The sequence below is a fragment of the Poecilia mexicana genome, unplaced genomic scaffold (assembly GCF_051168715.1).
Source record: "Poecilia mexicana isolate PSO_F unplaced genomic scaffold, ASM5116871v1 scaffold_9, whole genome shotgun sequence".
Classification (NCBI taxonomy): Eukaryota; Metazoa; Chordata; class Actinopteri; order Cyprinodontiformes; family Poeciliidae; genus Poecilia; species Poecilia mexicana.
In genome coordinates, this window is record NW_028263378.1 from 16,130,866 (window position 1) to 16,155,559 (window position 24,694).

At 41.0% G+C, this 24,694-nt stretch overlaps 1 protein-coding gene across 4 annotated transcripts; it reads left to right on the forward strand.

The window, feature by feature from the left end:
- Positions 1-607: 607 nt before the first annotated feature.
- LOC106930399 (uncharacterized) lies at positions 608-24,561 on the forward strand. Of its 4 annotated transcripts, XM_088008858.1 has the most exons (30): positions 608-814; positions 5,139-5,397; positions 8,486-8,587; positions 10,545-10,643; positions 11,580-11,678; positions 11,972-12,070; positions 12,245-12,430; positions 12,521-12,619; positions 12,713-12,811; positions 12,899-12,997; positions 13,082-13,279; positions 14,135-14,233; positions 14,327-14,425; positions 14,536-14,634; positions 14,855-15,052; positions 15,158-15,256; positions 15,336-15,434; positions 15,530-15,727; positions 15,823-15,921; positions 16,620-16,718; positions 16,919-17,017; positions 17,105-17,197; positions 17,323-17,395; positions 17,500-17,520; positions 19,688-19,808; positions 19,994-20,072; positions 21,189-21,304; positions 21,411-21,635; positions 21,951-22,105; positions 22,206-24,561. In XM_088008858.1, the coding sequence occupies exons 4-30, from the start codon at positions 10,593-10,595 to the stop codon at positions 22,463-22,465; spliced, it is 3,261 nt and encodes a 1,086-aa protein (XP_087864984.1). In that variant the 5' UTR covers positions 608-814; positions 5,139-5,397; positions 8,486-8,587; positions 10,545-10,592; the 3' UTR covers positions 22,466-24,561. The 4 variants fall into 4 exon arrangements, with proteins under 4 accessions (XP_087864984.1, XP_087864982.1, XP_087864983.1 ...); XM_088008856.1 differs by lacking the exon at positions 5,139-5,397; XM_088008857.1 differs by lacking the exons at positions 5,139-5,397; positions 8,486-8,587.
- The last annotated feature ends 133 nt before the right edge of the window (positions 24,562-24,694 follow it).

A 24,694-nucleotide genomic window follows, 5' to 3' on the forward strand; every position in this document is an offset into this window, starting at 1 on the left:
GAATGACGGACGGTTTATTAAAAGAGGCAGGGCCTTTTGAGAGGCTTCCCCCCACCCCATCCATACCCCATGTGTCTGGCCTATTGTAACTGGGCGGTGGCAGGAACCCCCCCGCCCCCTCCACCACCACTGCTAGGCGCTTTGTCACTGTAAGTCACCTCACTGACTGAAGCAGAGCCGCTCGGTTAAAAAGAAAAAAAAAAAAAACACACCCATTCGCCACAGTAACTCTTCACCATTCTGGTGCGACCTGGTCCGTGAAAAAAATGGATTGTCTGGCTGTCACAAAACATACAGGAGACACAGAGATGGGCGTGACACACTGGGAAGGAGGGACAGGAGAGAGGAGGGAGAAAGTTAAGAGGGACGTGGAGGTGGAAGAAAGGTAGGAGAGGAAGAAAGCAGGGAAAAACTTTTAGGCAAACAAGTAAATATTTAAAAAAAATAGCAAAGAAGAGGCATGGATCTCTTCAGGACCTCATCAGGAGACCTGCTTGTTTTTAAGCTGTGTGTTAAATGTGTGTCTTTAGATACAGGCAACATTCCTCTAGAGATAAACCCCTGGGCCCCCATCCACTGAGCCCCCACCCTCTCCTGTCTCTCCACCCACCATGCCTAGTCAAGTGTGTATGTGTATTTGTCTGGCCGTGAATGTGTGTGTGTGTTTATGGTGGACGGGGGTCTGCGTGTCCTGTATCGCAGCACTCGCAGGGGGCCACAGAAAAGACAGCTGTGTTTCTGAGAGAAACAGAAAACTTAAGGAAGGGACAGTGGAGGGCCAACAGGGATGCCAGTCAAGACCGTCACTTTTGGAGTGAGTACCGCACACTCTGCCATCCGCCGCCTCATGCTGCTCTTACTTTCTCACTCGTTTGTGCTGTGCAACTCTCTCCAGCTCTAATCTCGTCTTTCTTACTTGTTTTCAGAACATTTTAACCTTCTTTTCTCAGATTTACTGCGCATGTAACCATCTCTGTGTTGGTGATAAACCTTTTCTGACTTCCAAGCTCACATCTGTTTCTCTGTTTTCTTGCTCTCTAATATTTAAATGATAATGCATTGCTATCGACTCATTATGCACTTGGTTACTATTCAAGACATGGCCCACGTCTGTTTGTGCTCAGTTTGCAAAAAGCCATTTTTGTTTGCCCTCTGTCCACAATAGCCATTCTGGAGACTTTTCAGCTTGTTCTTGTTTCCAGTCATAAATTAGCATCTGAACATGGCGCCTGTCAATATGCGGCGTGTTTAGGCACATTTTAGTAGAAGCTTCTCAGTGGGGTTGGTTGCTTGGGAGGATCCTGTGGCACATGTGCATCAAAGATTAGTGTAAGTGCGTCTACATTTGGGTGTTTATCGTGGCGTGTTTTGCTCTTTAATCTTGCTTTTGGCTTCATTCGGACGTCTGTTTGATGTTCAGATTGAATGATGTCAGCCAGGATTAGCTGTGGTAAGCAAACGGGAGGTCAACAAAATGATCACTGGGTCAGTAAACGAGAAGTTTCCAGTGTAAAGAGTACAGACTGTTTGACTTACTGAGCCCAAGCAAAATAGGGTGGATACCTACAAGGGTCCAGTGTTTATTTTGTCTCTTTGATAATACAGGGGAGGATTCATCAGGTTTTACAGTGATGCTCATGATGCAACTCCTAGAAATACTTTTGTCTGACGATGAATGTCATTCTGTTTAGTCAGCTCTGAACCCTGTTTTTGGCAAATAGAAAAAAGTAAACAAAAAAAAAACAGTAGGGAACAATTAAGCCTCCTTAAGACTAACTTTATGAGCTCAACAAGATTTGTTCCTTTGTCGCTCATGGATTTTAGGAGTGTCGATGTACCACAAAACAGAGAAATAATGCCGATCGATAATAAATTTTGACTCAGATTGTTGGATGAAAAACAGACAATGTTTTTGCAATATATGGTATGCCTGTTTTAGAAAGAAGAAAAAAATCACGGTTTAAAGATGTAGGTTTGAAATAGCAGCAAAATGGATGGATTAAACAAGTTTGTTAGACCCAGGAAATTTCAGGGAAAGAAGTACCAGATTTTCTGTATCATTCTCTGCATTCAACCTTTTCACCTCCATCCATAGTCTAATAAAGTAGCTGCTACATCTAGGAAATATTCATGGTATGGAAAAACATGGATGAAACAGCAAAAAATATATTCAACTTGACATGATGACTTTAGTGTTGTTTACTGTAGCCCCAAATTGTTCCCAACCCTACAATATTTAGATTTAAAATTCATTTCCACTAAGAAGTTTGTTTTATTACTTGTCTGTTTCATTTATTTTCTGGAACAGTGCAAATTGAATGTCAACTGATTAAAAAACATTTTTCTTTACCTTTCATTAATAAATTAATGTTAAGTTGTTTATACCCTTCTCCAAAATAAACAAAAAAAAATATTGGGCATTACAGCAAACAAACCCTTCCTTCTTTCAATTGTTGACACGCCGTTTGCATGTTTCCATTGTGTCTCTGGATGATTTATCTTTGGTGATAAACTCGACATGATCTAATTTTTAGCTCCCTTCACAGATTTTCCATCGGATTCAAGTCGCGACTCTGGTCTGGTCGCTCAAGAACACAATTTTATTTCCTCCCAGAAGTACCATACACGTAAAAGAAAATATAACTTTAAGCTATAAACTTAGCTCTGCCTAAATATTAAAAAAATCTTTAACTTACCTGTATACATGGAACATTTCAGCAAGAATATACTAATATTAACATGAACGAAGATTTTAATTACTCTAAATGACCAAAATCACAAAATGTTTCTTGTATATACCAAGCTCATTGAATGAAATAATTTTAACATTTTTTCTTAAAAATGAAGCATGTGACACTTATAATACACTTTTTTTATTTAGCTTTGTGAGATTAAAGTCTCTTTTGAAAGCATATCAAGAATACATGTCAATACTATGAAATATAAAATATTGACAAACATTTTTGTTCTGTGTTTTCAGTAAGTTCAAAAATATATAAATGTATGGAACTTCCCTCATATTAGAGTTCAAATACGGTATTTAATGTTCATATTCATTTGAATGGATCTTTTTTAAAATATATATGCATTTCACACTGCATGCAGCACGTAGAACAAAGGAGAATAACAAATGACTTACAGTTGTGTAACTGTGCAGCAGAGCACCATTTGTTTACCATATCTTTATCCTATTCTTATAAGTCTAGCCCAACGCTATCTTCAGCCTACGGCTCTCACCCGCTTTGTCATTCACAAAAGATCACAATAACCGTAACAATAATACCCATGACAATCTCATCTTGAGGCGCAGAGGCTGTAGCAGGGCCAGTCATAAAGAGACAATCTGTAGGCAAGGCAGAGACAAACAGTGGGCTGCGGAGTGGGGGTCCCCAGGAGTGTGAGAAAGTAAATACTGAAAGTGGGACACTCTACAGACGAACGGTCAGACAGACGAGGCTCGAGGTGGAAACTTCAGCAGCTCCGTCCTCATTCACTGTGTCCATGTCTGAGCATCCCCAGTGACACTTTTACACTAAATACATCTCTGTTGCTGCAAACAGGCTGCTGCCAACTCCTCAACAAGCTGCAGAGGGACTGCAAGCAGTAAAAATAGAGGAACATCTATTTTTAGGGCCAAAAAGAGCAAGTCAGCAGAGAGAAAAGCGATGAAATGGTTATTAAGCTCTCTGCTGGCATTACCATAGCCGGCATTTTGTGTTGCCCTTTATGAAAAAAACTCAATCATTAGTCTAAAACAGATCTAGATATTGAGTAATGGTAGGTTTAAATAGAAAACTCTCCAGGCTTACGCAGGGAGCGTAAGCCTGGAGAGTTTTTTTTTTTTAAGTTTAATAAAGTTTTGCAAGAAAAGCAACACTTGTCGTAGCTGAACATGTGTAGACTCCTTATTTTCCTCGTTTTGCTGCGATGGCACTTTAACTATTCATCATTTGCACCTGGTGCTGCATCAGCAAATTTCCAGGTTTATTTATATGTTTGTGTGCGTGGGTGTCTGTGTGTGTTTGTGTGTGTGTCCACAAAGGAAAGACGTCTTTAGTTGGAACCTGTTTGCTCATTTTTTAAAGAAATCCTCATATTTCAACTCAAGTTTTGATCACTTGTTTGGTTTGTTGCTGATCTAACCAGCATCCCAAACTTTTCATTTAAGTTGTATCAGAAACAATATTGTTGGGTTTGTATTTGCCCAGCAAGGGATGTGAAGCAGATTAAGGATCAAATCCTCATTAAATGCTGGAGAAAGAAGTTTATTGAAAGAAGTGATTCAATAAACGATTTAAAATATGTACATTTTGGTTCACAAAGTTCTAGTTTGTAATGTAAGATCAAGTTGTTACGAGAGTGTGAAGATCTGCTTTCAGCTGTGTAAGTGTTCTCATTCATCTTATTTCTACCCCTCACACATTAACACACACACACACACACACACACACACACACACACACACACACACACACACACAACTGAGGCTGACTCATTCACATCTGCTTCAAAACTCTCTTGATTTTGAATGGAAATCAGCATCATAAAAAAAAAAAGAAAATATTTTTGTCCTGTTCGTCTGGAGCACTGATTGCTCCATGTGCATGCATACACACACATGCATCTTTCTGAACACTGCAGTGCACTAGTGAGGGGTGATGTCATTCTGTCTGCTGCGGCACCAGCAGAGGAAGCTGAGCAGGAGAAATAATAACGTAAGAGACGTGAAGGTGGAAAAGGGAACGGACGTAACAGAAGAAAAAAAAAAATAACGAGTGTTGGGAGGATTTGCTGTGATGGATGACGCCGAGAGATTAATTTCGATTGATAATTTTGAGCTTCATTATGAGAAGCTGTGCACCAGTCTTAGCCTGAGGACAGCTGCACATTGTGAGCCATTGTGTTTTGATGCTACCCGTCTTAACCAAAAAACGCTTCTGCGCAGGCTATTGTCTGCTCTTTCAACTCTGAACAGTGTGATTAATGTGCTTGCTTGGTTCTGCTCAGTCCAGAAGGCTCAAGCTCAACCACTTTCCGTGGGAGATACGGAAAAGAAGGGAGGCATCATTTAAATCCAATTCAGCTAAATGTACCTGAGGAGTTGCTTCATCACGCATTCCTGTCGTCTCTTTATATAGAGCATGCGAGCTGCACCTGTTTATGTGTGAGCCCGGGGATGGGTGTGGTTCTCCTGAATCTTTATCTCGCCGCACCACGCGCTCCCTCCTTGACGTCAGCTGGTAATCACACAAACGCATGAAAATGCAGAAGTGCGCAGTAGGAAATCCTTGCCATGAAGGGAAATTCTTCCTGCAGGGCTTTGAGAATGAGTTGCTGCTGTTGTGTGGACATCTGCAGACTGTAAAGGGGCTCACATTGAGGTCAGCACGGTGTTAGGTACGCTCCAATTTTTCACAAGAGCATCCATGCTGTGTGAAGTTCTTTTCTTCAGCAGTTTGCTGTTTCTGTAGTGAACTAGATGTTTTGGATGTTGACAGGGTCAGCAAGAACCAAGTATAACAAAAACACAAAAGCTTTGCAAATAATTTGCAAGTTTTACATTAACAAGAGGATTTGGACATTGAGAAAAAGGACATTAGTCTGTTGTGTGCGTGCGTGTGCGTGCGTGTGCGTGTGTGTGCGTGTGTGTGCGTGTGCGTGTGTCAGTGTGTGCGTGTGTGAGTGTGGCAACTCTGCATTGGTCAGTTATTGACCCATCAATAACTGCACACAAATAAAACAGTCTGATATCCGTCCTGCACTTCCTCCATTATGTAGACCTGTTTTGGCCAGTATTTGTTGTAATATTACATATTTCCTAGCCTGGCCATAATCTCCTTGTGTAATTTCACTCAGAAACCATTCTCACTTCCAATACATTCTGGGCTTTCTTCACTTGACTTAGATTGTGTTTGGTAGCTTTTTCTACTGGACCAATCAGCAAGCAGAAGGAGAAGTTGTGCACATTGACGTTGATTTTCTGAGCTGCTTTAGAATTGTAGCCTGCCAGCAGTTTTAGGTCTGGCAGCGGAGGAAGTGAACGAAGCCATTCAATCTACGTTGGTCGTGCTTCCACATACTGAATTAACATAAACAGACGCCTCATTCGGATCGGCACTCCTCTCTTGTCAGTGGAGGATGGTTGTTTACAGAGCAGGCAATTTCCGGTTAGTTTCTTAGTGTTCAATTGGAGCATTACATACGTAAAAGGCAAATGCTATCAATTTGAAGGATTTCCTGGATTTCTTCCACGCATCCAGGAAGAAATCGTTTCTCAACAGCCGAGATCCCAGACCTTCTGGAAGAAGCAAAGTGTAGCACAAGGCTCTGGTTTTTACCAGGCTACATATTTTCATGTGCATAATACAAATTAAATCAATATTTAATTTACATTAAATTAAATATTGGTTGTTGTGTTATTGAAGTCCTAATACTCCGAGCCCAGAGAAAGTTTGGAGTTTTCAAAATTTTCATCTGCTGGATGTGGCACAGAGATATACGACGCTGCTGCCATGTTTATTGTAATGTGAGGATCCAAATACAGGATGGGAGCAGGCAGGATAATGTCTTATAGTAAAAATTAAACAACAAAATAGCAATTCGACCAAAGAGCATGATAAGGGTTGACTGAAAATATCATGCTCAAAGAAGAAAGCAGTGACGACTGACAGAGGCGAGACTAGCTGAAGGGCTGCAGCTTTTTAGGGACAGTAGAAAACCTGAAGACACAAAAGGAGACCCATCACAACAACCATGAAGAAAATAACAAGTCCCAGTTGCCCCTGTAGCTGCACACTGCTTGTCTGCCGACTGAAACGAGGCTCCCACACTTTCAAAGATCAACAATCTCAACTATTTGGAAATGTTTCCCAGACAGCATTGTACTGTTTTAACTCTACCGTTGGCAAGCTGTGAGCTGCCTGTTGGTTCAGACGATGCTCTGTCTGCTCTGCAGCCTGTGTATCCAGGCAGCTGATATCAAGTCGTTATAGCTGTGTTACTCTAGAAAGAGGAAAAACGTTTATGTAGGCTATACTAAGTTTTGTAGGTGCCCACATTTTTGCAAAGTCCAATCAAAATCAAAATGTTGAAAAAGTGATTACAATCTGATTAATTAAAAGTTATCATTTTATTTTACCAAGCTGTGGTATTGTTAGTCAGAGTTATCACACATCCATCCCTGGTGGTAAATGTGAATATCAAAACTCTCAAAAGTTAATTCAGATGTGGGTTTTTTTGTTGGATCAAAATAAGATGTTCATGTCGTTCATGACATTAGACACATAACTCTCTTAAAACCTTAGGACTTTGCACAGAGAAGTCTGAACATGATTTGCAGTTCATCTCGTGAGTTCATGCTTTGCCACTGTGTAAATTTCAACATGAACACAGACTTGTCAGATGTTGTTTTGGTGCCACAATCAGCTGGAAGCAACTTTTGAAACTTTTCAGTTTTCTTGCCAACAGAGTCCCTTATTTTTAAAGTGATCTCTCTCTTTGCACAGTTTTGTGTGACTGGTGTCCCGCTGAGGGTGGGTTGTGTCATTTGTTGCTATGCCTCTACTCCTGGCATGCGGATCCTTTCTGTTTTTTCACCAAACCCCCCCAACCCCCCCTCCCCCCCCCTCTCTCTCGCTCTCTTTTTCTCTCTCAACCAACAGCACTGTCACAACAGTATGCAACAAAGCATAAAGCACCGTGTTTTGCAGCATTTTGAGAGGTCTGCACAGTGAATGAATCCATTATTTGCATATATGTGCAAACATGCAACTGCAGCCTCTTCCTGTCTAGCATTTTGAGAAATCTGGTTGGATGGAGTGACGCGGGGAGACACAGTGAGAGTGGATATTATGTGAATGAAAGGAAAACTTCCAGGTTTTGATGCAGTTACTCCCAGAACTGCTTCTCGTTCTTTCTCTCTTCTCGTTCTGCGCCCCCCCTCCCCCAGAGCCGCTTGAGTGATCCCGTTCCAGCGGCACTCCTGCCTGCCTGGGAGAGGCACGAAGCCCTCAGACACAGACAAAACACAGACACAAACACTAGGCGTGCAATGTGCCGGGCCCTGAGCCGGGACCCACTGAACCCTCATCGCTCTGGCCCTCTCTCTTTCTTTTAAAGCATTGTCGTTGTATTTACGTTACATTTCCCCCTTATGTGAGTGGCTGATAATATCGGGGGACAATTTGAAGTTTCTGCTGCAATTCCTCAGTCAGATGCTTGTCAGACCTTCGGACTCCAAACCGCAGAAGCAGATTTTCAACCTGCAATCAAAAATTGATTGAGGGAGGAAAGAAATGAGGGAAAAATTGGCGGACAAGTGTCGACTTTGTATGATCCCTGGTGTTTTAATTGTTGTTTTGTTTAAAAATATTAACCAGTCACTCTCCTTTTCTATTTCCCTTTCTTTTCCTTTACGTGTCTCTCACTTTCTCTGAAACCCATCGTTCCCTCCTGTTTTTCCCATCCTTTTTTTCTACTCCTTCAGGCAGATGCTGGCAACAGTTTTCTCCGAGCGGCTCGATCTGGCAACCTGGACAAGGCCTTGGAACATATAAAAAATGGCATTGATATCAATACAGCCAATCAGGTGAGAGAGCAAGAGAGAGAGAGAGAGAGTGAGATAACGTTCCCCAGATTAATTTAGTCTCCAGCAAATTGAACTGATCATCTGTTAACAATACATAATAATAATAATAATAATAATAATAATCTGTATCTAAACTAAACACTATAAATTATTCCATTGTTATCAGTTTAAATCCTTAAATATCCCCTTCCATTAGCTTCCACTCTGTCTCCACACAGCTGACTGTACCGTCTGTGTATTTGAATATAATCTCTGTGAAACCCTGCAACGTTCGACATGAATAAACTTTGTTTTAATGCTGTGTTTGCAAACCAAAATACTAATAACTTTGCTATGCAGTTTAAAGACAATATGGACGGTGGAGTCGTTGAAAAAAATGGCCCAAGAAAACTATTTTAGTCCCCATAAATGCTTCTGCAGTAAAAACACACATTTAGCAATGAGACAATTCCCTGTGTTATTTTGTTGCATTCAATAATTTTTATATAAGTTATAAAAACAGGCAGATCAGGCTTTTTTATGATTCATGACTTGCACTTATATCTTCTGTATTTGTATTTCTGTGTGTGTTTTAATTGCTCAGCATGCATGGACTGAGCACCGTGCCTGTTTGCTCACCTCATGCATGCTCTGTTAATCTGATAATCGGTTCTTTAAGGGGAAAGCTACTGTTCAGTGTGTTAATAAATGGTGCAAAGGATTCCCATTGCTGCATCTCCTCCATCCTGCCTCCTTTATTCTGACAGTTGTTCCCTGAGTGTCCAGGAAGGGGCAGCATTACAGATGCCCCTGGGCTCCTAAAAACTTTGCCTGTCCCCAGTTTAATTTTGCTCTCTTCAACCTTTGGTCCAAGACGGCAATTACAAAAGATCCTCAACAGATTCCAGATGAATACAAAAATATAAATGGAAAGTGACTCAGTTCTGTGTGGGATTCGTAGAGAGCTCATTGATTAACACAACAGATAGATTTTTTTTTTTTAAACGGTCCGATGACAGACTGTTTTTGAGTCCAATATTCTTGAGTGATATTTGATGTAAATGTGTTCTTCTCAGCCACCTTGTTGTTTTGTTTGGTGTAAATTGTACCTGAGTTGAAGTGATAATTCTCATAGTTTTACAGTATTGCAATTGAAGTTTTTTATTTATAGAAAACTAAGTCAAAATCAGATAAAATATAAAATGTGGATCATGTTTTCTGATTTTGGTTTGATATGCAGCAAGGTTTACATTCATACAAATATATTTCTGGAAAAAAAAAAAACCCTGCAGATTATCACTTTGCCTCCATTGTGAAGTTCGTTTATACGTTGGGGTTGTTTTCTGGTCTGAGTAGACGCCTCCTACTCTTATCACCAGCACACATCCTCACTCCTTCACCGTGTTTTCTCCCCACTCTCTCCTCTTGGTTCTCATGCTCACCTCAGTTTATTGTTTCTGCTTTTTTTTTTTTTTTACCCTTCATCTTTGCTTTCTGTTCCTTCTCTCTCCTCTGTATCCAGTAGAGTGATGGTGTGCTGTGGTCTCCCCACTCAGAGGAATAATATCAGTGGTGTGGGAAAGGTCCAACCTCACATGTCCTGTGCGGCTGAAGGTAGGCTGTGTGAGGTTAGACCTATCCCACACGGCTCGTATTCTTCCCAGCCATGAGACCAGCGGCCTGCCATCCCCTCCCCTCTCTTCCCTCCTCCTATAACCGCCACTAAGCGAATGAAAAGACGTCCTCGTCTTGATTTTCATTCCTGTAGACATCGTTTTTGATGATAACCTCTCCGAGTCTGGCATATTGCATGCTGTTCAGTAATACGCTTGGTGTGTTTGGTGAGTGACGACGTAACTGTGACTTCGAACCACCCATTTCAGCTGGCATGGCGCTCGTGTGCTTCTGTGTTCCCACCGTGTGCGCATGGTTGGTGTAGGACTCTCCAGTATCAGGTCTGCTCTTCTCTCTCCCTCAGAATGGGCTCAACGGGCTGCATCTGGCCTCCAAAGAAGGCCACGTCAAAATGGTGCTGGAGTTGCTTCACAACGGAATCACACTGGAGACCACCACAAAGGTGAGGTATCATGCAAAGGGAGAAACGCACCAGCTGGGGTTAGAACAGTGCTCACGAGGTAGTCTGCGCTACCGTTCATGTTTTAAATAAAGAGAAAATCCCCCACAGAAAGAAACATATGTGATGTGCTTCACCTGTACAGGAATAATCTGACCTGTCCCACATGGCTTTGCAAAAGATCTGGTTAAGTCAGTCCTCATTGAATCCTTTTGTGCTTACTGGGTCATCATAACAGACTGCAACAAGCAATTGGCTCATTTTCACTCTCTAATTCAACTTCCATCTAAAATATTAAGGAATATGCATAATCAGGCACAAGTTCAAACAACCAACCATCACCTTTCTTTGCTTTTTTTCTGGTATGTTGGTTCTATTCTATTCTATTCTATTCTGTGTGTGATTTACTCACATGAGCTTCCTGAATAATCAGACGACTCCAGCTCTAATTTTCTGATTAATTCAGCTGATATTATTTTTAAACTTTTTGGATCTCCTCAATTTTTTTGTAGTACAGAGATTTTATCTGCAGTTCAGATGCTCTAAAAAAAAACATAAAAAAACAAAACAAGATGACTATGTCACAACAAAAATAATTCAGTGGAAAACTGTTCATAACTGGGACTGAGTGCATCAAAACATCACCAAGTTTTATGTTCAACAAAATTAATTTCATTTTAGTGTTTTGGCAAAATACAAAAGAGGATGACATAAGGACTTTATCAGATGTGAAGAAAAATTTTCAGTTATTCAAACCTTGCATGTTGAACGTTTAGAAATTATTGCTTTAGTTGCGTATGGTTTAACTTTGTCTTGTTTAAATATGAATTTGTCTTGTTCCAAAAAAAAAAAAAAAAAAATCAAAGCTTTGCAAAAGAAGTACAGATCTCTGCACCTCACTTGTAGGTAATTATGGCATATTTGCTTGTGTTTGAGCAGAAAGGGAACACCGCCCTCCACATTGCAGCTCTAGCAGGGCAGGAGCAGGTGGTCACAGAGCTGGTAAACTATGGGGCCAATGTCAACGCTCAGTCCCAGGTGAGAGCTGCTCTCACTACAGTCGTCCCATGATTCACCGAGGCTGCTTCCCAGTCCTCACTATGTGAATTTAGCCGCTGTAGCAACTATTGCAAATCCATCTGTTAAAATTCGTCTCTGTTTGTCTGATATTTCTGTGTGTTTGTGTTTCCTCTTTGTGTGCATCCTGGTGTGTGCACCTGTGATTTGGCTTTGCTGTTTGTGGTCTTGTATGTGTGTGCGCGCGCACATGTGCGTGTGTGTGTGCCTGTGTGTGTGTATGTCTGTGTGTATTGTGTGTCTTTCTGAGACAGAAAGGTTTCACTCCACTCTACATGGCAGCACAAGAAAACCATCTAGAGGTTGTGAAGTTTCTCCTGGAGAACGGAGCCAATCAGAGCATTCCAACAGAGGTACCAAAGAACCGAGAGAGAAAGAGAGACGACTTTTAAAGGGTTCCACCCTTTGCTGATCCACACTCTCTGTGTTTTCCATTCTGTTTTGTTTTCATGAGCCTCTCTTCTTGCATCGGTCCATTTTTGGCTTCATGAGTCAGCCCCCTCCTGACTCTCTCCCTTGTGCTGCAGGATGGATTCACGCCTCTCGCCGTGGCTCTTCAGCAGGGGCATGAGAATGTCGTAGCTCTGCTCATCAACTATGGCACCAAGGGAAAGGTCCGGCTCCCTGCACTGCACATTGCAGCACGAAATGACGATACGCGCACAGCTGCAGTGCTTTTGCAGAATGACCCTAACCCCGACGTCCTCAGCAAGGTTTGTGGCCAAAGGAGTGTTTGCTGTCTTTCCGTGTGGTTTTTCTTCCCATAAAATGCAGAAGTGGTAATGTTGAAATGCATGTTGCAGACTGGATTCACACCCCTCCACATTGCTGCACATTATGAAAACTTGAACGTGGCACAACTGCTGCTTAATCGAGGAGCAAACGTAAACTTCACTCCAAAAGTAAGAATCACCAAACACAAGGAAAGGGATCCTTATATTTGTTCTAATTTTTGTTCTCGGTGTTGGTTTGAGCTCGTCTCTGTGTTTCTGCAGAACGGCATCACCCCTCTGCACATTGCTTCCAGACGAGGGAATGTGATCATGGTCCGACTCCTGCTGGACCGGGGGGCCCAGATTGATGCCAAGACCAAGGTAAGACCAAAAGCTGCGCAATTTTAAACCCCCATATTCTAATTCTACAAATCACCAACTAAATCATTAACAATCCACTGTTTTCAGGATGAGTTGACTCCTTTGCATTGCGCTGCCAGAAACGGACATGTCAGAATTATAGAGATCCTGCTGGACCACGGGGCTCCAATCCAGGCGAAGACAAAGGTAAGAAGAAACAATGTTGTTAAGCCTTATTTTCACATATGAATAAAAAAGTAAACCTGGTTTTTTTGTTGTTGTTTTTTTCAGAATGGCCTGTCACCAATCCACATGGCAGCACAAGGGGACCACATGGACTGTGTCAAGCAGCTCCTGCAATACAACGCAGAGATTGATGATATAACACTGGACCACCTCACTCCGCTGCATGTGGCAGCACACTGCGGGCACCACCGCATGGCCAAAGTACTGCTGGACAAAGGAGCGAAACCCAACTCGAGGGCTCTGGTTAGAGATATATCATTCTTTTAAATTCCACTGAAGTGATGAACTGCATCAGTGCATTTTAAAAAATATCCACAACCCTTGAAATGTTCTCGCTTTGAGATTTGTACCATAGATCAGATCAGATGCAAGCGAAACTGGAAAGAAAAATCTGGACAGTGTGCCACTTGTTTACTCTGATCTGAATAAAATACTATCAAAACATTCGGCTTCAGACTTTAACCTCTACAGTAAATAGAGCCCATCTGTGTGTAATTTAATCTCTGAATAAATCCAGATGTTCTGTGAAGGCCTTATGTTTGTTGGAGAACAGTAGAGATTGAACAGCATGAGGCAGACATGTCGTACTACTAAGCTGACCAGGCAAAGAGAGCATCAATTAGAGAAGCAGCCAGGATACTTTATGGTAACACTGGAGGAGCTGTGGAGATTCAAAGCTCAGGTGGGAGTGTGTGTAGGAACCATTATGAGTCTCTATCTCTATGGTGACAAATAGTGACGGCAGCATAATGCTGTGGTGATGACGTTCTTCTGCGCGGACAGGGAATTTGACCAGAGTTATCCAGGACGATTGCTGGGCAGTTGTATAACAACAACAACAACAAAAAAAAACACACAAAAGGGAAGTTGACCTTTGATTGGGACAACGGCACAAATCATTTTCATTTTCTAGAATGGATAATTCACGTTCAAGGAATAAATCCACAAATTTTAAACTGATGTTTACAGACACTCCTCTCGTTGAGCTTCAGCTGCTTTTACTGTACAGAGTCCAAAAGCTTCTGTCTCTACAGGAGCAAAGCTGCTGTCCAATAATAATAAGTAACTGTGTTGTTGTTGTTGTTGTTGTTGTTACAGAACGGCTTCACTCCTCTGCACATCGCCTGCAAAAAGAACCACATGCGTGTGATGGACCTCCTGCTCAAACAGTCAGCATCACTAGAAGCTGTGACTGAAGTAAGAATTCAAGATTATTTATCCCAAAGTGTTTAAATGTTTTCATAAGTTTGTATTTCAATGCTCTTTTATCCTGTTTCTGTTTTAAAACAGTCAGGCCTAACCCCCTTACATGTTGCATCCTTTATGGGTCATCTCAATATTGTGAAGATCCTCCTCCAGAAGGGAGCTTCTCCTAGCGCCTCTAACGTGGTGTGTAGCTTAAAGTTATTTTACAACCAGCTTAAAGAGCTGGCTCTCATGTTTGAAATGCTGGTGTTGAATCTAATACGTTTTTTGTTGTTGTTTGTTTCTGCAAACAGAAAGTGGAGACTCCGCTCCATATGGCATCTCGGGCGGGTCACTTTGAAGTGGCAGAGTTTTTACTGGAGAACTCAGCTCCAGTGGATGCCAAGGCAAAGGTAGATTAAAATAAACAATATGCAAGGTTTCGTTACAAAGACTGACTCATTTTGAATTCGGTTTATCAGAACTGATAAACTGAAGCAGATCTTATTATTATTCTAACCTCGCCTACCACATTTTGTTCAACTACACAAAGTCAGATTTGTTAGAGTGGAATATGTAAAGGTTTTTAGTAAGCATGCTATTCTTCCTGATTGCTTGCCTCTCCCTCAACAGGACGATCAAACGCCTCTGCACTGTGCTGCTCGGATGGGTCACAAAGAGCTGGTGAAGCTTCTGCTTGACCACAAAGCTAACCCCAACTCCACCACCACAGCTGGACACACGCCTCTGCACATCGCTGCCCGGGAAGGTCACGTTCAAACAGTGCGCATCCTGCTAGACATGGAGGCCCAACAGACCAAAATGACCAAAGTAACAGAAAATATTCTGGTGACGTTTTGTTATATAGCCGGTTTTAGCTGGGATTGTGAACTTAATCTAATGCTGTGTCCGCTCACCTTTTTTGTGCTTTTGTAGAAAGGCTTCACTCCGCTGCATGTAGCCTCCAAGTACGGGAAGGTGGACGTGGCAGAGCTGCTGCTTGAGCGAGGAGCCAACCCTAACGCTGCTGGAAAGGTGAGGGGAACCAAAGAGTTCCAGGAACCTGGATGAATAAAACATTTCCTTCGGTAAATCCCTGATCTTGTTTTAACAGAATGGTCTGACCCCGCTGCATGTTGCTGTACATCACAACAACCTGGATGTTGTTAACTTGCTTGTCAGCAAAGGAGGGTCACCACATAGCGCTGCCAGGGTAACACAAAATGGGTCTTAAGTGAAGCAGTAAAATGATTATCAACTACACATATTCCTTAAAAAAAACAAAAACGCCTCCTTTCTGCTGTCCAGAATGGCTACACTGCCCTCCACATTGCATCCAAGCAGAACCAGGTGGAGGTGGCCAACAGCCTGCTGCAGCACGGAGCTTCAGCCAACGCTGAGTCACTGCAGGGCGTCACTCCGCTCCACCTCGCCTCGCAGGAGGGAAGGCCTGACATGGTTTCCCTGCTCATCTCCAAACAGGCCAATGTCAACCTGGGCAACAAGGCAAGAGGAGACGGATAAAGTGTGAAACCGAAAGGTTGGGATTTTGTTGCGATGCTTTAAATTTGATGAATTTGTGTTTTTATTCTTGAATTCAGAGTGGATTAACACCGTTGCACCTGGTGGCACAGGAAGGACATGTAGGCATTGCTGATATCCTAGTGAAGCAGGGAGCTTCGGTCTACGCTGCCACACGGGTGAGACTCCTTCATTTCTGTTTCTTACAACAGGGGTCAGCAGCTTTTAGAGTCCAAGAGCCAATATTTGCTTTTGCTAATACTAAGCAAAACTCTCCCAGAGAGACAAATCCTCCATGGACCTTAGAGAATAGTAAATCTATGATGTAAGGGCTATAAATAAATGTCTTTGCTTTGGGATGTGTTTGAACAACCACAATTTGGAGACACGTTTAGTCATTTATATGAAAAATATTACATTTCTTGAGTAAAATCGGAACATCTGAGTTAATTTGTCTGGAAAATAAAGAGACAGGTAAAATTGGTTCCCTGCCTTTTAAATTTTCAAGACAAGAGTGTGAGCTCTGCCCAACACTGTCAGCTGTCTAGTGAACAATGAAGCACCATTGACATACAGGTAAAAAGCTGAAACATCCCATTTAGGTGGATCTTTTGCTGAAGGTGGAATAAAATGCTCTCTTGTCTAAAATATGTCTTAGCAAGCCATGCACACACAAATATAGACAGATTTGTGTTTAAACTGTGTCACTGTGTCATGCAAGCTGTGGCCACATGGCTCTGTTAGCTTACAGCAGACATGCAGTCCCAACCTCTAACAGGAATGAGACTCTGATTATTCAACTGCACTCTTGATTTAGTGAATTCCTCAGAGTGACTACATCATACAGAGTTTTCAATGGGTTTTTTCCTCTTGACAGATGGGCTACACTCCTCTGCACGTAGCGTGTCATTACGGTAACATCAAGATGGTGAAGTTCCTCTTGCAGCAGCAGGCCAATGTTAACAGCAAAACAAGGGTGAGTTTTTTCACCATCGACGCCTGAAAAACCTTCAACAACCAATTCAGGGTTGGATCTTAGAACTAAACTACCCTGAGTGTTGAAAGGGGCTGCATAGTTGTTTCTTAGTCACAGCCGTCTTATTAGATGTTAGATCTGCATTAAAAAGAGATAAATATGCATTGTATACGTTATTGAACCTTTTGTCTCCCTTGCAGCTTGGCTACACTCCTCTGCATCAGGCAGCGCAGCAAGGACACACAGACATTGTGACTTTATTGCTAAAACATGGTGCCCAACCCAATGAGACCACGACTGTGAGTTTGAGTGCAAACTGCTTTCTTCTTGCTAATTCGTTTTTCTTCTCTGATGCAATCTTCTTCTTTTTTTTTTTTTTTCTACAGCATGGCATGTCAGCGCTGGCCATTGCGAAAAGGCTGGGATACATCTCTGTCATCGATGTCCTGAAGCTCGTCACTGAGGAGACTGTTTCTATGGTGTGGAGTTTAGAAGTGTCAATGCTTTTCCAGTGTTACAGTTGTGCAGTAACACTTGCAATTCCACAGAGCTTTTTTCTGTATTGCTGTCATATCTGACTCTGGTTTCTTTCTGTGCTCCGCAGACGACAACAGAGAAGCATCGCATGAGTTTTCCGGAAACCGTGGATGAGATATTAGATGTGTCTGAGGATGAAGGTACAACATTAAAACATCACCTTAAAACAGCGGGAACTCAGGGTGTTTGAAATATAAGAATATCATTTTTTTTTCCAACTCTTTTTGCCCTTTGCTCTTTTTAGGAATTGCACAGCTAACGTTAGGTATGAGCGTCTACTTCTTTTTTTGTTTTTTTTTGTTTTGCAGCATTCAGAGTGTTTCGTAAAGTTCTGTGTGACTCCATTTCAAGCTCTCGCCATCTTTGTTCGTCTTCCTTTCTCTCTCAGTCCGTCTGTAGTGGTGCTCACTGTGGTAGCTCTGGTTTCTCATTGGCATGCACCCATGGCACCCATGTCTGTGACCTCTCTACGCCCCTTCAGTAACACCCTCATTCTCTAACTCTCCAGGTGTCACTTTTTTGCCCCCCCATTGTTTTGTAAACGTCACAGATACCTGCTCTGTGACATGTAGCCATTCATAGTGGATTAGTGTTGTCTGTTTTGGGAGCAGTGCTTTGCCGTGTGTGTTGTACAGTGTTGGCAAGTTTATTTTCTCTCCCACACAGAATGACGTTTACTGAACATTGCAAGTCGACACAGATTGTTTTAGTCAGAAGCAGCATTAGTGACACAACTCTAAGAATCCACATTTACTCCACATACCACCACCACTGAAGTAATGCAGGTGCTACTCAAATATCACAGCAATGACCCATAATGAAATTTATTTATTTCATGCAGAAACTCTATCTGCACTGATATATATATGTATATTAACTCTCCTCTGGTACAGTAAAACACTGTGAACAAAAATACTTGCATAACACAGTGAAAGGATGTCAAAACACTTTGTTGTTCAGCAAAATGTGAGAGAATGGTGTGACAACAGCTTTACAGTGTTAGGGAATACCCGGATTATTTAGATCCACAAAGCAATGTTACACGAGCGCAGCCTATAAATACAATTTTGCAAATTGCGCCGACAAAAATAGAGTAGAAATCAAACTGCCATTCAAACAGTGGCTGGGTAGCTCACTGGAAGCCAATGCTTGAAGCTGACAAACATGACAAAGGACCAACAACAAGGAGGACGGTGAGTTTACGAAATATTGGACGATTTAAAAGTGTTTTGATCAGGACCTGACACCTGAGCAGGACAGGACATCCCTTGCTGGACTTGGTTTGATTGTCCTATTTGGAGACGGACATATATAGAGAGAGAGATCAAATCTGAGGCACTATTCACCGAACAAGATCAGGTGTGCAGAAGCACAGCGTCAAATCGATGCCTTTACTTTTATTTTTTTATTTTTTTAAATGAAAAAGACAACATGTATATCAGTTTAGATGGGATCTGTTTTTGGTCTATTCACAGTTAAGATTGTATTTGTGTTTCCATGTAGTGGCTAAAAATCATGCACGGTAGTTTGATTTTACAATGCTGTTGACAGAAATGTCTCGGCATATTGTGATTTGATATTTTTAGTCCCCTGATAGTTCAATGATCAGATTGTCTCTAAATATAGAAAGTAGCTCTTTTGCAGTCTTAAAGATACAAATCCAGAATGGTAAAGTGGTAGCAGCATATATTATGAAGCGCCTGCTTTCTAGCATATGATCAAATTTTAGCAGAGGACGTAGAGGACTTGAGCTGACTCGTGATGCTGCGGACAGTGCAGACACGCACTCATGTAAAAATCCGACACAGGGAAGCTTTCTTTTTCTTTTGCCGCTAGTTATCGATTGCTTTTTTTCCTCCTCTGTTCTGGGGGTAAATAACCAAACCACCAAATCGCCTCACAAAATGTTATTCAGATTCATGTGTTGTACTCAGAGATGCTGTTTGTGCTGTGGATTACTAAAATCCCAATGAGGTAAATCAGCATCTATAGTTTACATAGGGCACAACATTTTTGTCTTAAGAGTTTTCAGTTGCATTTCAAGAAGTCCTTTGTGTGTCTAAAACTCACCTTTGAGCCATCCTCTGTGATTTTGTCATCATATCCAGGAGTTTTTTGCTTTAAATGTCTCAGCAAGCTGAGATCAAAACTGTGATTTGTAGTGTTGCTCTTAACCTCATCTATTTGTTGAACGTCTTCGTTTTCTTCTGTGGAAGCAGCGATACAAGTTCGGTGTGAAAACAAATACGGTCATTAGTGTCTCATGTCATCAGTCTAATCTCTAAATATCACAGCCATCATTTTGGGTGTCATGCTGTCTAACCCCTCTAACAGCTCGTTAACAGTCTTGTCTTCTTTCTCTCTTTCTCCTGTGCTGTGTCACCAACCTGACCACGATCTGTTCGCTCTCTTTGGCATGTTGTTCTCTGAAGGAGAGGAGCTCTTGGGGACAGAAGGGGCCAGGTACATGAAGATGGATGACATGAAAGACCATGATGACGATTTCCTCTCCCCCAAGAAATCACTGGAGTACGAGAGAGGGCTGGGCACAGCGTAAGGGGGGCTGGGAGGGGGAGCAGGGTAGCGAGCCAAAGCCAGTAGTCATGAGCCAATAGCCGGATGGGGAATGAGGGGTGCTCCACAGACATAAATAAACCCCGGGATGATTGCTTGGGAGGAGCAGAGATGTGAAGAAGTGTTTTTAGTCTCACTTCTTTTTTCCTCCTTTCTCACAACAGGAATTACTCACCGGCCATTCCCAGGATTCCCCGTGTCTCCCCGGAGAACATAAATCTGCCAGAACATGAAATGGATCAGGTACTGCAAAGGCCAGAGTCAGAAATGCAACAAACTGAAAATATCACATCATAGTTACAGGGATTTTTTTTTTCTTCAGTCATGTGGTCAAATCTGAAGTTTTCTGACTGTGACTCACTTTATATCTAAGGCGTCCTTAACAAGGGCATGCAGTTTGGTAGTAGTGCCTTTTATTGTCTTCATTTCTATTTAGGAAATCAGAAGGTTTTCAAATTTTAAAAGTTGACAGGTTGTATGTAAATGGAGTTATTCCCTCTCTTCAAAAAGATTTTTGCAGCCATTTCTAGTAATGTTTTAATGAATGGAGAACTCCAGTCCCTGATCTGACAAGGTAGTGCTAAAAACTTCAGAATGCAGAATGGCATTTATAAGTCATTAAGAGATGTTACAGATGGTGAAAGGTGGTGAAATTATAAATCAACAATTTCAATACAGATTTCACAGACAGATTTAAAAGCACTATCTGAATTGTAAAATGTTCCACATAAGGTATTTATGGATAAACAAACCTCACTCATTTTGTAAAAGAAGGTAAAGATAATTTTATTTAGATGGAACATTTTCAGCATCAAGACAGTTCAAAGTATTTAAAAGAAGCAACGAACAAGGTGTCACTTTTCCTCTGCTTTTTCCTGAGACAAATTTACCACCATCTTTTAGCAGAAAGTGTTTTTTCTATTGTCTTCTTTTAGCAAATATCTCTGGTCTTTGATTTTAGTAGAGAATCTATTTAATTTCTTAGAGTCGTATCAGTAATTGCTATTTACATTAAACCAATACAAAACCACAGTTTTTTCACAGAAATACTGGATTGATGAAAACTATGTTCAATACTTTCTGAAAGGTTGTTATTTTGAAAAGGTACAAACTTACAAATGTTCAAATACACACAAACTTGCTTCTGACAAGTAAGTTTAATCAGACCTCATTGCTATTTCTTGCATGTGAGTGAAAGGTAAGTAAATCTAACACTGAAGTTGGTTACAGATGCATTCATCTAAGTCACTTCGTCAATGATTCCTGCTAGGAATGATGTAGAAAAGCTACACATTTGGTTTTGTATGGCATTATGCAAAGCAGATTTCACAAACGATTTCTGTTTTCCATGTCATTTAGCAACACACACCACTTCCACTGCCCAAAGAGTACGACGAGGACTCACTGATTCCCAGCAGTCCAGCAACTGAGACGTCTGACAACGTCAGCCCAGTCGCCAGTCCCATCCACACAGGGTCAGGACAGCCACAGCAGAAGCCGACACCCGACCTCTGTTCTTCTGCTTTTTCATCCTGTCATTGTTTTTTTTTTTGTTTTGTTTTTTTTTCTTCCCTGCAACAGATTCCTGGTCAGTTTTATGGTGGATGCTCGAGGCGGTTCAATGCGAGGCAGCAGGCATAATGGTCTGCGTGTCATCATACCTCCACGGACGTGTGCGGCACCCACTCGCATTACCTGCCGCCTGGTGAAGCCGCAGAAGCTGACCAGCCCCCCTCCTCTGGTGGAGGGAGAGGGGCTGGCCAGCAGGATCATTTCCCTGGGTCCAGCTGGGATGCAGTTTCTGGGGTGAGCTGACCACAGTGCTGCTATTCTCTTGAAAGGGGGGGTATTTTGTAAAATCAACATGTTTGAACTTTATGTCTGTGTGCTGGAATGAGCAGGAGCTTCTTAAAGAGACAGAGGCCCAATTTCAAAGCTCACATTAAATCGCAAAGTCAAATTTCTTTTAAGTCATGTTTGGTATATGCAGTATTTTTATAGCAACTGAAGGGAACATAGTTACTTGATTGTGTTATGAAATGGCTCTATGTGCCTCAGCTCTTTTATGTGTTTAGTCGCTTTATGTCTATAGATTCTGATCCACTTCCGTTTGCATGGCAGACCGGTGATTGTGGAGATTCCCCACTTTGCTGCTCTGGGTCGTGGAGACCGAGAGCTCGTTGTGCTCAGGAGCGAGAACGGATCCGTCTGGAAGGAGCACCGCAACCGCTACGGTGACGAGGTGCTGGAAACCATCCTGAATGGGATGGATGAGGGTGAGCTGAAGTCCATCACAGTTCATTTTAAACTGAGAGCCAGATACTCTCCAGTTGGTTTTACGTTTTCAGAAACATAACCCTTGCTTCTTCACCACAGAACTGGAAAGTCAAGAGGAACTCAGCAAGAAGCGAATCCGACGCATCATCTCTACTGACTTCCCTCTTTACTTCGCTGTTGTGTCACGAGTCCAACAAGAGAGTGACCTGATTGGTCCAGAGGGAGGTTCGCTTACCAGTAAACTAGTGCCGATGGTGCAGGCCACGTTCCCAGAGACGGCAGTCACAAAAAGAGTCCGCCTGGGACTGCAGGTGAGATGGGACGATGAGGAGGAAGGAGAGGAGAAACGGAGTTGTTAATCCCTGAAAGAAAGCATGCTGAATTTACTTTGATTCATCATGAAGTCACGTCACATGTGCCAAGCTTGTTATGTTGCTTTTAAGAATCCTAGAGGACCTTTTTGCCTTTTTTTCATTTTTCATTTTGCATGCACCTGTCACCTTTACTGCAACCCTGGACTGCCTTTTTAGTGTTGAGATTTTATTGTCTTTATTTTATTCTATTACTAATGTATTTATGTCACCTACAAACTCTGTATATCAAATATTTAACACATTCATTGGAGATGCCTAAGGATTTATATCTGTCCGCTTTTTTTGTTGACTGGAAAGACTTTGTATGTATTTTTCAGTTTCAAATGTGCTTGAATGTTTTCATCTGAAAAGAAAAGAAGTGTTTTGCTGCACAAAAAGGTTTTTAACCCAGTTTTCTTGCTCAACAGTTTTCTTAATAGCCAAACTTTTGATATCAGTTAAACACAACAGAAAATATTTTTTTTTCTAAAAGAACTTCAGACAATAGCAAAATCCAATTGTTTTCTCTATTGAGGCCTTCACTTTTACTTTGCCCTCATTGCTTGTTTGTTCTGGATATTATTTCTAAGGTAAATAGACAGAATTAAATTATATAAATCTAAGATTAAATTTAAAGTTTGGAATTAGATCTTGTTAAACATTTAGCTGTAAATCTTAGTCCTATTTTAGTGCATTTATCATTGACTGAATATTTTCTTTGTTTTTATTTTGAAAATGTATCTACAGTTGTAGTTCAAAAAATGAATTATGCTTCTAAGGTTTTACATATTAGGCCCATAACAATAATAATTATTGCTTTATTCTGACCTTACTGAATTGTTTCGTAGGGATCTGACTTATCTGACAGTACTGGTGTGAAATGTTCATCCATCTGGGATTCAGGTGTTAAAAATTGCATTGCAGCATGTTTCTTCTTTTCTTTTTCACCCATTCCCTTGTAGATTCATTGCTGTGTTTACCTCCTAGTTATGTTGCATGACACAGTTTAATCCGAGCTTTGACTCTTGACATTTTGGCTGCAGAGTTCGTTTCATCACCCTTTGCCAACTTGTTTGACAGTCAATACGTTCTGTTTGTGCTGATATTGGTTTTCAAAAATTGTCATGGCAAAATCTTTCTATTTCTGTTTTGTTCTTTGCATAGTTTGTTCCAGAAACTCAGATTAAGTTGTATAAGTTTAAGCTTCACTGCCAGCCGAGTTTAAGGAACTTTTAACATTTCTTCTAAACAAACAGTATTTTCTCATTTTGTTTAATCGTCCTTAGACCTTTAACAATAAGCATCTAGAAAACCCTGAGATACATCTTCGTTTATTTTATTGCATAGGTACTAATTAAGTATTCTTCAAAGTGCACTGTGATGCAGAATAAGTGATGTTCTCCTCTGCAAATAAGTTTTGATTTGATGGACTCAAAATGATTTGAAAGTAGCTTTACAATCTATTTCAAATTGACATAATTGACAGATGTAGTCTTTAGCAGTAACTGGATGCTTCCTCCGAAACTATGACCTGAAAAACCAATTATATAAATAATGGTGAAAAAGCTTATTGTAACATATGTTGCTGTTCATTTGACAATATATAAGGACAATATGATTTTTTTCTGTTTTCTAAAGCCTAAAGCTGCCAAACAGGTTTGATTATTAAATTAAATTTTTTTTATTCCTCAGTAGGTTTTTACCATCTGGCAGAAACTTGAAAAGACCAAAACAACCAGTAAAAATAAAATAAACTGACTACTGTGTGTTTTGGATCAACATATTTCTACACATTTCACTCTGCGTAAAGATAAATATGCCTTACAGACATTATGGTTATTTTCTAACCTCATACTTAAGATACTGAATGTAACAGGATATAAACAAAAAAGATTGTGAAATTAGCTTTTTTATAATAAAAAAAACAATTTGAATCATTTCAATATATTTAGTCTCCATTTATTTAACTAAGTTGCTATTGTAGAGAACTTAGGTCTGAGAAACCAAGTTGCCTTAATTGTTGATATCCTTTTTGTATTAATGATTGTAAAAGCTTCCTGTTAACACCCACTGTTACAATAAAAAACACTTTTATACGCATACATCCAGTTTGTGTCACTTTTATTTGTCCCTGAAAAAATAAGCTATTTTTAATAAGTGCATTTTCATTTTTCTCTCCTGTTCTTCACGTTTCATCATCCCCAATTTTTTGTTTGTCATCCATCCATGATCTTC

Coding starts and splice junctions, on each gene's coding strand:
- LOC106930399 (XM_088008856.1), top strand. CDS start 788: ATGCCAGTCAAGACCGTCACTTTTGGA. Junction 12,071..12,244: donor ATCAGAGCATTCCAACAGAG/GTACCAAAGAAC, acceptor CTTGTGCTGCAG/GATGGATTCACGCCTCTCGC. Junction 15,435..15,529: donor CACCACATAGCGCTGCCAGG/GTAACACAAAAT, acceptor TCTGCTGTCCAG/AATGGCTACACTGCCCTCCA.